This window comes from Chlorocebus sabaeus, chromosome 8 (assembly GCF_047675955.1).
Source record: "Chlorocebus sabaeus isolate Y175 chromosome 8, mChlSab1.0.hap1, whole genome shotgun sequence".
Classification (NCBI taxonomy): domain Eukaryota; kingdom Metazoa; phylum Chordata; class Mammalia; order Primates; family Cercopithecidae; genus Chlorocebus; species Chlorocebus sabaeus.
This window is the reverse complement of record NC_132911.1, coordinates 21,554,706-21,567,357: the sequence shown is the minus strand read 5'-3', so window position 1 is coordinate 21,567,357 and position 12,652 is coordinate 21,554,706. Positions and strand designations below refer to the sequence as shown.

Sequence of the window (12,652 nt, the reverse complement as noted above, 5' to 3'; positions counted from 1 at the left end):
ATAAAGTCAGTGTACACACTACATGTGTTCTATTCCAGAAGTGTCAGAGACCGTGATGTTTTATTAAATTATATTAAATTCGGATGTCAGGTTAGCCCATTTAGGGGAAGATCTTTGAATGAAGCCTCTCCTATTAGCTTAAATGAAGACTTGAAGACGATTTCATGGTAAACTGGGTTTTATGTTTTTGTTTTTGTTTTTTTCTGAGACGGGGTCTCGCACTGTCACCCAGGCTGGAGTGCAGTGGTGCGATCTTGGCTCACTGCAAGCTCCGCCTCCCGGGTTCATGCCATTCTCCTGCCTCAGCCTCACAAGTAGGTAGGACTACAGGTGCCTGCCACCACGCCCGGCTAATTTTTTGTATTAATTAGCACTTAGCTTGTATTAATTAGCATTGTATTAATTAGCATTAATTGTCACTGCAGCCTGGGTGACAAGAGAGAAACTCCGTCTCAAAAAAAAAAAGCCATATAGTCAATGACTCTCAATGTGAAAGAATTTGCTTACACTTTAATTTTTTTATTTTTTATTTATGTGTGTGTTGTGGGGAGGAGGCACTGAGAGGCACTTCCTAAGGCTTTGTTTTAGGGACAGAGAGCTCCACTCTGAGCTGCTGTAAGCTTTTTTGTTTTGTTTTTTTAGTAGAGATGGGTTTTCACCATGTTGGCCAGGCTGGCCTCAAACTCCTGACCCTCAGGGGATCCACCTGCCTTGGCCTCCCAAAGTGCTGGGATTACAGACATAGACTTTTTTTTTTTTTTTCCATAGGTTATTGGAGAACAGGTGGTGTTTGGTTACATGAATAAGTTCTTCAGTGATGATTTGTGAGATTTTGGTGCACCCATCACCCGAGCAGTATACACTGTACCCAATTTGTAGTCTTTTATCCCTTGACCCTTTCCCACCCTTTCCCTGAGTCCCCAGAGTCCATCGTGGGTTTTTTGTTTTTTGTGACAGTCTTGCTCTGTCACCCAGGCTGGAGTGCAGTGGCATGATCTCGGCCCACTGCAACCTCCGCCTCCCAGGTTCAAGCGATTCTCGTGCCTCAGCCTCCTCAGTAGCTCGGATTACAGGCGTGTGCCACCACGCCCAGTTAATTTTTTGTATTTTTAATAGAGGCGGGGTTTTGCCATGTTGCCCAGGCTGGTCTCGAACTTCTGAGCCTAGGCAATCCTCCCGCGTTGGCCTCTGAAACTGCTAGGATTACAGGCGTGAGCCACTGCGCCTGGTCCTTTGTGACATTCTTATGCCTTTGAATCCTCATAGCTTAGCTCCCACTTATGAGAACATATGATTTTTGGTTTTCCATTTCTGAGTTACTTCACTTAGAATAATAGTCTCCAATCTCATCCAGGTTGCTACGAATACCATTAATTCATTCCTTTTTATGGCTGAGTAGTATCCCATCATATATATGCTCTAAATTCTCATGAACTGAAAATCCTTTAGGACCTAGGTTCAAACCTGCCCCTACTATATACGGTTCCCAAACCCTGTCTCCAGCACCCCTTAGGGTTCAATGACCTAGACATTTTCCCAAACAGCCTGGGAGCTCTTTGTGGACAAGGGGCACGCCAGCCTGGTCACTGCTGTGTTCCCCATGCTCAGAGCAGGGTAAGCCCCCCAGCAGTTTCTGAATGCCTACTATTGGGTATGTGTGCAGAAACCATTTCTCTCTTTCTGCCCCCCTAGTCTGCCCTCCTCTGCTTCTCCTTCACAGACAACAGTACCTACTGGGAAAGTCCTAGAAACCTGAATGCTGTCTCCGTTCTCCACTCATTGTTTTCCTGCCGTGCTGGGCTTCAGAGGAAATGTCTCTGTCCCAACATTTTCTCGTTTGCTAAGAAGATGACAGTGATCTGTCCTGTTGACCTCATAGGTTTGCTGAAGGGATAAAATGATGTTGTGGATGCAACAGAACTCCTACAATGTAAAATAATCGTTCACATTTGAGGGATTCTTATCCACTTTGCTTATTTCAGCCGCAGGGGCTAGGAACTCAACTAGGGGACTCAGGCCAGGCCCCAGCTCCAGTCTCAGGTTCACAAGTTGCGTACCCTCCAACTCACCTGGTCCTTCTTACCGCTTCTTCATGTGCCCACACATAGTTCTGTTCCAGCCAGGTGGGGGCGGCCCCTCTCCACATAAGCACCCACACCTGCAGGCAGTCCTCCTTCTGGTCTTTCCGTCAGATCTGCAGCCCCTCTGCCACCTCCCGCCCACAACATGCAATTCCCTGTCTATTCCCCTTGGGAGGCCTTGCCAAGTCAACCAAGACCAGATTCCTCCAAGACCTTCCTCCCTTGGCCTCCACTTGACTCGTCCTCCAACTGCCATTTCTCCATTCCTTAGTTGCCCCTGCCTGACTTTTGGGGATCAGCTCACCACACATTCACATCTGCTGACCTTTTCTGTGTTTGGCCTCCCCATTGAACCATGAGCACCCTGCCCCTTGGGAGGGACAACCATGTCCGATGTGGAGCTTGGCCACCAACGCGAGCACGTTGGGATTTGGTGGAGGGCTGGGGCAGTCTTTCCTCCCAGCCAGTTCTCTACCAGGCCTTCCCTGAGGTGTGAGTTCCCTCTGGCCCCAAACTCAAGGGCTCTTGCCCCCATCACAGAGTCCTTGAAGGAGCGGCAGACAGGTCCGTCTAGACGGCCCCTGCTTCTGGGCCTGGGCTTGGAGGAAAAGTACTGAGGGACTGCGTCTCCACCCCTCCAGCCCTAGGTGGCCCCTGCGTTGGAACCCTGACTCCCAGGGCTTCCCTCCGCCTGATATGGCTTGTCTCGTTCACCCAGGTCTGGTGGCTCATAAGGAAAAGACAGATGTAGGGACCCAATGCAACCTTTTAATTCCAAGCAGAGTCCCCTCCCCCAGCATGGTCACACACACAGTGGAAAGGGATGCCAGGGTCTGGGCAGAAGCAATACCCAGACCTGGGCAAAAATATAGATATCATTATATACACACGTGGACTGGAAAGAAGTCAAGCTGGGGGTGTAAGGTAGGGCAGGGGCAGGTGAGGAAAGCAGCTGGGGGGGCCCCAATAAATTACATTCTTGAGAGAGCATAGTGTGTGGGGGGTGCGTGGGTGTGGGTGAGAGCTGGTAGCCAGGACACTCCAAAATGTGCCAGGCCTGGCCTCTTGACCCCATCCAAGGGAGGCGGAAGGCCCAGCTTCTGCCTGGTGCCTGGCTTGGTGCTGGAATTCCCATTTCGTGGCCCGGAGGCAGGTGGAGGGCCAGGGTCATGTGTAGGCGGCATCTCCACCCTCGGCCCAGGCTTCTGGGGAAGCCGCAGGGCTGGAGCAAGAGGCTTCGAAGCTCGGGGGTTTCGAGCAGAGGTCAGGGCAAGCTGAAGTGGGGAGGCAACCTCCCTGCTGGAGGCTGAGCTGGGGCCTGTTCCCACTAGAATCAGAGGAGCAGGAGGCTGCAGTGCGGGAAAGCTGTCAGGAGTGAGTGTGGGAGGGATGGGTGGGCGACACGAGAGCCTGGAGCTCTTTCTGCCTGGCCGCTTCCCACCCCTGCACCTTCCCTCCAGCTGTTCAAGACAGCCAATAGGCCTAACCACCAATGCCCCTCATTCCTCCTCACCCTCTGGGGTGAGGGGCAGGGAGATGGTGCAAACATGAACTCTGTGTGCCGGAACCCCGACTGGCTTTGCCCTGTGCAGGGAGGGTCAGGGACGAGAGCAGGAGGCCCCCAGGCTTGTGAGGGGGAAGAAAGTCCATAGCTCACTGCCCGGGATTGCAGAGGTCTTGGCCCCCCCTCTACCTGAGGAAAGGAGCCCACCCTACTTCCACGCCACCTCCTGCCCCTCCCAACCCGCCGGGGAAGAGCCCTGAAGCAGCAGGGGTAAGGGGGCCGTCCCGGAGCAGGTGGGGGCCATCAGAACAGAGAGGCCTTCTTCTTGAGCTCATTCCGCTTCCACAGAGCCAGCTTGCCAAACTCTTCAGGGGACATGGCAAATACCCTTGAGAAGTCCTCGGCAGACAGATGCCTCTGCGTGGGGGAATCAGGCAGCTCAGCGTGGGGTGGGGGCTGTGCCCAGTGGCCTAGGGGACACTCACTCAAAGAGGCCCCGGGTGTTCTCCCAGGCAGGAGAGTGCCCATGGACAGCCCTGCACCCATCCAGGGCATCTTCCTTGCCTACCTCAAGCCGCATCCGATCCACCCCTGGTGGCAGCTTGGTTCGTCCCTTGTTGGTCACCACTAGCATTTCGTAGGGATAGATCTGGGAGTGGGGGGAGGGGCAATCTTAGGTTCATAGAATGTCCTGTCCTTTGACTCCCTAAGCCCCCCACATCAACCTGCAGAGGCCACTGGGGTTCATGCCATCTTGCCCTCTGTCTCCCCCAACTTCCCTGCCATCCCTCCCATCTTCGACACCAGGAAGACCCCGCAGCGCATTCCACTTGCCTGGCATCTCCCCAGCCTCCCGCCCCGCTATAGGCGCTTGGGTCCCCTGCCCCTCACCTTCTGCTCCAGCACACAGGGCAGGGAGTTCCCCCGGTCCATCCTCCCCCTCTGGCCCTCTCCGTTCTGGGGAGACCAAAGCCGCAGTGAGCCAGAGTGGGGCAGGGAGACCTTCCCAGCCTTACCCCGACTTCTTCTTCTTCACCATGCAACTCTGTGGCCCCACACCCCCCTTCCCCTGACACTTCCAGGCGCCAGGACCCAGCTTCTGGTGCTCTGCCTGTTCCCCTCCAGGAGGCACTCACCTGCAGGCCTGTGGGAGAGAAGGGGCATGGTTCAGAGGCAGCTCTGAGGTCAGCAGGCCAACACAACTGACCTCACCAGACCCCTGCCCACAGCCCACACCCCGGATGCCCAGGGACCCGCATAAGTCCCTTCCCCAGATGCCGGCACCAGGGCCCACTTCTCACCTGGGCTTCCGGTCTCACTCCCTGATGGGCTGAACTCTGTGGACTGTAACTAGAAAGGACACAAAGGAATCAGAGGCAGTTGGGGATATTCGCCTTTGGTCCCCTTCACTTTGGGGGCCTCCCCACTCCCTGAGGGTGCCCAAGTGGCTCAGTCCCTCAGCACCCCATGGGCACGCCCCTCCCACACAGTCTATATCTCTGGTCCCAAGACCTTACCCGGCTCAGGGTGGTCCTGCCGTAGGCGGGGAGAGAGGAAGATTTAGACGTTCCCTGGTGCAAGGCTGGAAGAGAGCAAAAGGCCCTGGGTTCAGTTGCTTTGGCCCTGACAGCCCTTTCTGAGAGAGCTTCCTCACTGGCCTTCCACACCTGGGGCAGGGCAGGAAGGGGTCACACTGGAGGGAACCTGGCAGGCTTCTGCTAGCTCCCAGCTCCAACTGGTCACCCTCAGCAAACAATACAGTGCCGGCGATTCTCAGTTGTCTCTACCACCATCCCTCTTCTCTCCAACTAGAAGTGGCCCAAATATACAACTGGGCCCAATGCCTGATGTGAAAATTGAGTCAGCCGGAGCCAAGGCTCACATCAGAAAATGAACCTCTGGGATACACAAAGAAATCTAAAATCGAATCACAATAATTACATTATTATAATATTATTAACAATGTTAGTAATCAAATCTAAATACATACATATATTTTTTTTGGCCAGGCATGGTGGCTCATGCCTGTAATCCCAGCACTTTGGGAGGCCAAGGTGGGCAGATCACCTGAGGCTGGGAGTTCAAGACTACCCTAACATGGAGAAACCCTGTCTCTATTAAAAAATACACTGCACCTGGCCAAAAATTTTTGATAGAGATAGGGTCTCACTATATTGCCCAGGCTGAACCTGAACTCCTGGACTCAAGTGATCCTCCTGCCTTTGCCTCCCTAGTACTGGGGCTACAGGCATGGGCCACCTGCTCAGCTAGTACTCATATTTGTTTATTTATTTATTTTTGAGATAGGGTCTGATAGGGTCTTAGTCTGTCACCCAGGCTGAAGTGCAGTGGTGTGATTATAGCTTAACTGTAGCCTCAACCTCCCAGGCTCAAGTGATTCTCCCATCTCAGCCTCCTCAGTAGCTGGGACTAGGGGCATACACCATCAAACTCAGCTAATTTTTTTTTTTTTTTTTTTTTGTAGAAACCAGGCCTCACTATGGTACCCAGGCTGGTCTTGAACTCCTGGGCTCAAGCAATCCTCCCACTTTGGCTTCCCAAAGTGCTGAGATTACAGGCGTGAGCCAACTAAGTAAATTTTAAAAGTCTGACATTATGCCAGGCTCTGTGGCTCACACCTGTAATCCCAGCACTTTGGGAGGCCAGTGTGGGTGGATCATGAGGTCAGGAGATCGAGACCATCCTGCTAACACGGTGAAATCCTGTCTCTACTAAAAATACAAAAACAAATTAGCCGGGCATGGTGGCGGGCACCTGTAGTCTCAACTACTCTGAGCAGGAGAATGGCGTGAACCTGGGAGGCGGAGCTTGCAGTGAGCCAAGATCACGCCACTGTACTCCAGCCTGGGCGACAGGGCGAGACTCCATCTCAAAAAAAACAAAAACAAAAACAGACAAAAAAAAAAAAAAAAAAAAAAAAAGTCTGGCCGGGCGCCGTGACTCAAGCCTGTAATCCCAGCACTTTGGGAGGCCGAGACGGGCGGATCACGAGGTCAGGAGATCGAGACCATCCTGGCTAACACGGTGAAACCCCATCTCTACTAAAAAATACAAAAAACTAGCCAGGCGAGGTGGCGGGCACCTGTAGTCCCAGCTGCTCAGGAGGCTGAGGCGGAAGAATGGCGTAAACCCAGGAGGCGGAGCTTGCAGTGAGCTGAGATCCGGCCACTGCATTCCAGCCTGGGTGACAGAGCCGAGACTCCAACTCAAAAAAAAAAAAAAAGGTCTGACATTATACTACAGAAAGAGTCATGTTCTCAGTACTGTCACTGGGGTTTGTACCAGCAGTCAACAACTTCATGTCAGCATTACTGGACCTCAGCCTCAACTTGCACATTTAATAGGATCTCTCAGTTTTCAAGTATTGCAAATTGTAATTCAAGAAAATTTGTTTCCAGTAATGTTTTCCTAGAAATAACTTTGTACCTAAGATCCTCAGCTCGATGTGATCTCAAAATGCCTTCACCTCCAATTGCTAGAAATGGCTGGCATCTATACCAACTGTTTCCACAAGCATTTCTGTATAAATAGTTAACCTCCATAGATTCAAAACTATGAGGAACTATCTTAAAATATATATACATATATAAATATATATACACATATATAAATATATGTACATATAAATGTATATATACGTATATATAAAAATATACATGTATACACACACACACACATATATATATTTCTTTTTTTATATGGAGTCTCGCTCTGTTGCCCAGGCTGGAGTGCAGTGGTACAGTCTCGGCTCACTGCAACCTCTGCCTCCCAGGCTCAAGTGATTCTCCTGCCTCAGCCTCCCAAATAGCTGGGGCACATGCCACCATGCCCCCCTAATTTGTGTATTTTTGTTAGAGACAGGGTTTCACCATGTTGTCCACACTGGTCTTGAACTCCTGACCTCAGGTGATCCACCTGCCCCGGCCTCCCAAAGTGCTGGGATTACGGGCGTGAGCCACAGCACCCAGCCTCTTCTTAAAATATTCTTATGAAATCTGTTGCTTGGAAGGGTTCGATTATTGAGAACAAAACCTCATTTTTTTCCCCCTAACACTTATTTTTATCTAGAAAATAGGTTTCGCAATCACCATTCAGTATAGAAGCATTTCACTCTTACAATAATAAGTATACATTTATTCAACCGACTGATAGAATTTCAACCTTCAAACCCTGCACGAAGATTCTCCCCTCCAAATTACTTCTATTATAAAATGCTCACGTGTGTTCCACAGCGACTATTCCAGTGGCACCATTAAATCAGAATGACATGCCTGTTCATGATTCTTGAATTCAGGTTGTTTTAATATGACAGTAACCTACAGAGTCATGTGATCATTAATCACCCGCGAGTTCAGGGACGCCAAAGATGATCCTGAGGTAAGCATCTGGCTATTCAACTTCACGAGGCCGAAATGGAAGTTAAAGAGCTAACCTGGGCTGAATAGAAGATTCTGGCAGAACACTGACACTGAATCCAACCTTCACACATCCTTTGTCCACATCATTCTTCAGGCCTTAACTCTATTCCACATTCTCTAATAAACTTCTGTAGCTCTTCCCACCCACAGAGACAGCATCCCGAGAGCTCTGGGGAACACTCAGATGTCCTAACCACGTATTAACCTTGAAGTCCTTGAATTCCCCAGTTTCAGTGGTTTTCACCTCTGCTCCACGTGAGACAACCCTTTCAAAGGGTCACGCCCAGGATCTTGTCATCAGCCGAACCACGATGCCTAGAAACTGTAAGCTTGGACCATTCACTTTGTGGCTTTGGCTCAGCTCCATCCCCACCACCCAGCCCACCAACCTCATGGAGACCTCTAGCTTCTTCATTCCCCTCCTACCTCCTCCACCGCCCGCCTTCTGTCATTACCTTCTCCGCTTCGGCCCTGTGGCTGGGCACAGTAACCACTTTCATCGGCTCCTCCACGGCGCAGCCTGGCCCCTCAGCACCTATCCTTACAAAACACTAACCCAGGGTCAACCCAGCAGCTCCCATCCTGCCCCTGGCTGTGGACATACAGCCCACACAATGTAGATGAGCATCACTACAAAGGCCAAGCCTCACACATTTCTCCTCCCCTCCACGGCAGTTCCAAACCCTCACCATTCTCACGAAGTATCACCCACTAATGCTCAGCAGACAACCTCAGCTTCTCATCTGGCCTGCCCCTGGATCCAAGTTCCCAACCACCAGGGGAGGCCTTTCAAGGCCAGCCTCCCTCACATTCTGGGGCTCGATCTCAACCAGCCTTCAAACCAGCCCATATATATATATAAAAAATTAGGGACAGTGTCTCACTCTGTCACCCAGGCTGGATTGCAGTGACACAATCATAGCTCCCATCTCAGCCACCCAACTAGCTGAGACTACAGGCACACGCCACCACTCCCAACTAATTTTTCTAGTTTTTGTAGAGACAGGGTCTCACTATGTTGCCAAGGTTGATCTCAAATTCCTGACTTGAAGCAATCCTCTCACCTCAGCCTTCCAAAGTGCTGGGATTACAGGCGTGAGCCCCGACTGGACCTCTAATGGAAGCCTTAGGCACCCTTCCCTTCTCTCTTTGTACAATCTCACTTTCTCCTCACTATTTTCCTGCCACATATAAGCAAGCTGAAGACCCTCAAGCTCCCGACTCTGCCAGATGCGCCTCCTACCCACAGTGTTCTACACAGGGCACTTCAAACCCCACATGTCCAAAACCAGTCTCTCATCTTGCCCTGAAACTCCGCCTCTCTTATTATCTCAGTTCCAAGTTGGTCATCACCTAGCACCCAAGACAAAAACCTCAACTCCTCTCTCTCGCACCTCCCACGTCCAATCAGCCACTGGATTCAATCCAGCAGATTAAATTGTTTATATATTCTCAAATCCATTCCCTCTTCTCTGGACCCACATCTTTTTTTAGCCCTTATCCAGACTATTGGAGAGTGTGGTAGATTGTTTCCAAAGATGGCCTGTACCATTGCCTCCCATCTTTCATGCTTTCTGCAATCAGACCTTGTGGTGCTTGTCATCAAGAATTAGAGTCTTGGCTGGGTGCAGTGGCTCACGCCTGTAATCCCAGCACTTTGGGAGGCCGAGGTAGGAGGATTGCTTGAGCCCGGGAGTTCAAGACCAGCCTAGGCAACATGATGAAAACCCATCTCTACTAAAAATACCAAACTTAGGCCAGACGTGCTCATGCCTGCAATCCCAACACTTTGGGAGGCCAAGGCGGGTAGATCGCCTGAGGTCAGGAGTTTGAAAGCAGCCTGGCCAACATGGCGAAAACCCATCTCTACTAAAAATACAAAAATTAGCTGGGCATGGTGGTGTGTGCCTGTAGTCCCAGGTGCTCGAGAGGCTGGGACAGGAGAATTGCTTGAACCAGGGAGACAGTGGTTGCAGTGAGCCAAGATGACACCATTGCACTCCAGCCTGGGCAACAGTGAGACTCTGTCTCAAAAAAAAAAAAATTAGCTAGGCATGGTGGCATGCACCTGTAGTCCCAGCTACTCAGAAGGCCAAGGCAGGAGGATCACTCAAGCCCAGAAGATAGAGATTGCAGTCAGCCAAGATGGTGCCACTGCACTCCAGCCTGGGCAACAAAGCGAGACCCTGCCAAAAAAAAGAAGAAAAAAAAAAAGGAAGAAGGAGAAGGAGGAGGAGGAGGAGGAAGAGGAGGAGGAGAAGGAGAAGGAGAGTCTAGCTCCCCTCCCCTTGAATCTAGGTGGCCAGTGATTGGCTTTGGCAGTTATAATGCAGAAGTGACACTATGTGGTTTCCTGTTAGGTTTTTTTCTTTTTTTTGAGATGGAGTCTCGCTCTGTCACCTAGGCTGGAGTGCAGTGGCTTGATCTCGGCTCACTGCAACCTCCACCTTCCGGATTCAAGTGATTCTCCTGCCTCAGCCACCGAAGTAGCTGGGATTATAGGCATGCGCCACCATGCCTGGCTAATTTTTGTATTTTTAGTAGAGATGGGGTTTCACCATGTTGGTCAGGCTGGTCTCGAACTCCTGACCTTGTTATCCGCCTGCCTCGGCCTCCCAGAGTGCTGGGATTACAGGCGTGAGCCACCATGCCAGGCCCCCTCTTAGGCTTTAAGAGTCTTCGCAGCTTCCATTCCTGGGTTTTCAGGTCTCTCCCTCTCCTCTCCAGTCGCCAAGCTCTGAGGAAGTCCAGGGTAGCGTGCTGGATAGTGGACCACGGCATTCAAAGCCTGCCCCACTCCCGGTCTCCTGGCCGCACTGCCCACTGCCCCACAGTGTGCTCTGTGCTCTGTAATTCCAGACTCCTGGAGGCTCAGCCAGCCAGAGGTTTCATGTTTCAAATTTCACTCCCACACCATTCCCAATGTCTGCGATGCCCTCTTCCACTCACTTTGTCTGGCTTGCTTGGAGTCTCAGCCTTCAAGACTCAGTTTAAGCTGGATATGGTGACTCACGCCTGTAATCCCAACAGTTTGGGAGGCCAAGGCGGGATGATTGCTTGAGTCCAGGAGTTCAAGCCCAGTCTGGGCAACATTGTGAGACTTTGTCGCTATAGAAGATTTTAAAAATTGGCCAGGCATGGTGGCGCACACGTGTAATCCCAGCTACTCAGAAGGCTGAAGTGGGAGGATTGCTTGAGCCCGAGAGGTGGAGGTTGCAGTGACCTGAGACTGCACTACTGTATTCCAGCCTGGGCAACAGAGCAAGGCCCTGTCTCAATAAAACAAACAAGCAACAAACAGCAACAACAAAACCCCTCAGTTTAGCCTCTCAGGCCCTGTTGCTGTGCTCCTAAAGCACCCTGCACACCTTGATCACAATAGCGGCCACACTGCACCGAAACCCCACGTTCCATGACAGTTTCCCTGCTGACCGCAAGCTACCAGAGGACAAGACTAGATTTTTTCCCTGCTTATATGCCCAGTGCCTAGCACATGGTAAACGCTCAATAAATGGTTGTTAATTAAACCAAACTTGCTGAATTCTGCTTTAGCCGATACTCTCATTTATCATCTGACATTGTTCTACGACTGGGAGTCTTGCTCCCAGGAGAGCAGCCATACTTTGGGTCAGGGATTGCATCCTGTATGTGTCATAAGTCAACAGACGCACAGAGTCAGGCCTCCATCTCTGGCCAGGTGACTCTGAGTCCCCTCCACAGCACTCACAGGTATGGAAGGGTGTTCGGTCAGGCAGGGAGCGGGTTTTCCTTCGGATTGGCAATGACTTTTCCATCTCTTCTTTCAAGATCATCTTTCCCAAGTTGGAAGTAACCTGAGGAGGGAGAAAGGAAGATGGAGCCAAGACGTAGACACTTGTTTCTTTCTTTTCTTTTTCTTTCTTTCTTTCTTTTTTTTTTTTTTTTTTTTTGAGAGAGGGTCTCACTCTGTCCCCCAGGCTGGAGTTCAGTGTCACAAACATGGCTCACTGCAGCCTTGACCTCCTGGCCTCAAGCAATCCAACCTCCTCAGCCTCTTGAGGAGCTGGGACCACAAGCATGCACCACCACACCCAGCTAGCTAATTGTTTTTTTATAGAGATGGGGTTTCACCATGTTGCTCAGCCTGGTCTCAAAATCCTGGGCTCAAGCGATCCTCTTGCCTTGGCCTCTCAAAGTATTGGGATTACAGGTGTGAGCCACCGTGCTGGGCCAATACTCGTTTCTTATCTCCAAAAGGTCCAGAGTCGGGCATGCCGCCGGCAGGACTGGGGACATTTCCCAAGTGGCTAGTTCGTGCTCTGGAGCTCACGGAGCCTCTCGTTCGTGACTGACACATGGCCACATTGGGTTTGGCCACCCTCGAGAGCCAGGAGTCTGAGCTGCTTGGTAGAACTCTACCACGGTGGCCTCCCTGTCCCTGTCCCAGGTCACCCTGCCCAGAGCCCAGGCCCATGTCACTGTCGATGGCTTTTCCATGGTTCTCCCTCCTCCCCTGGAGGCCCGTAGCCCATACTCTCCTTTTTGCTCTTCGCACGGATCACTCAGGCTGCTAGCGCCCAGCTCTGGTGGGACCATCCTTTTCTGTGCTTTTGATCCTAATATCAAGTAGTGTCCCCCAGAAAGCAGCA

General features: G+C 51.2%; 1 protein-coding gene and 1 pseudogene across 13 annotated transcripts in view; both read right to left on the bottom strand.

The window, feature by feature from the left end:
* Positions 1–2,829: 2,829 nt before the first annotated feature.
* Positions 2,830–3,889, bottom strand: LOC140712268 (uncharacterized; annotated as a pseudogene).
* Positions 3,596–12,652, bottom strand: part of DMTN (dematin actin binding protein) — a 33,300-nt gene continuing 24,243 nt past the window's right edge. For 12 of the 13 annotated variants that reach the window (XR_012093653.1, XR_012093655.1, XR_012093660.1 and 9 more), the window contains 6 exons: positions 11,752–11,857; positions 5,103–5,167; positions 4,887–4,935; positions 4,477–4,729; positions 4,154–4,234; positions 3,893–4,002 (listed from right to left, as the gene is read on the bottom strand). Coding sequence is in view for 1 of the 13 variants with exons in the window: in XM_037983699.2 (XP_037839627.1) it covers positions 3,889–4,002; positions 4,154–4,234; positions 4,477–4,542; positions 4,722–4,729; positions 4,887–4,935; positions 5,103–5,167; positions 11,752–11,857 (489 nt within the window). In the remaining 12 variants the exon portion in view is untranslated. Of the gene's footprint in view, positions 4,003–4,153; positions 4,235–4,476; positions 4,730–4,886; positions 4,936–5,102; positions 5,168–11,751; positions 11,858–12,652 lie in introns of all 13 variants that reach the window. The other variant, XM_037983699.2, reaches the window with a different exon arrangement.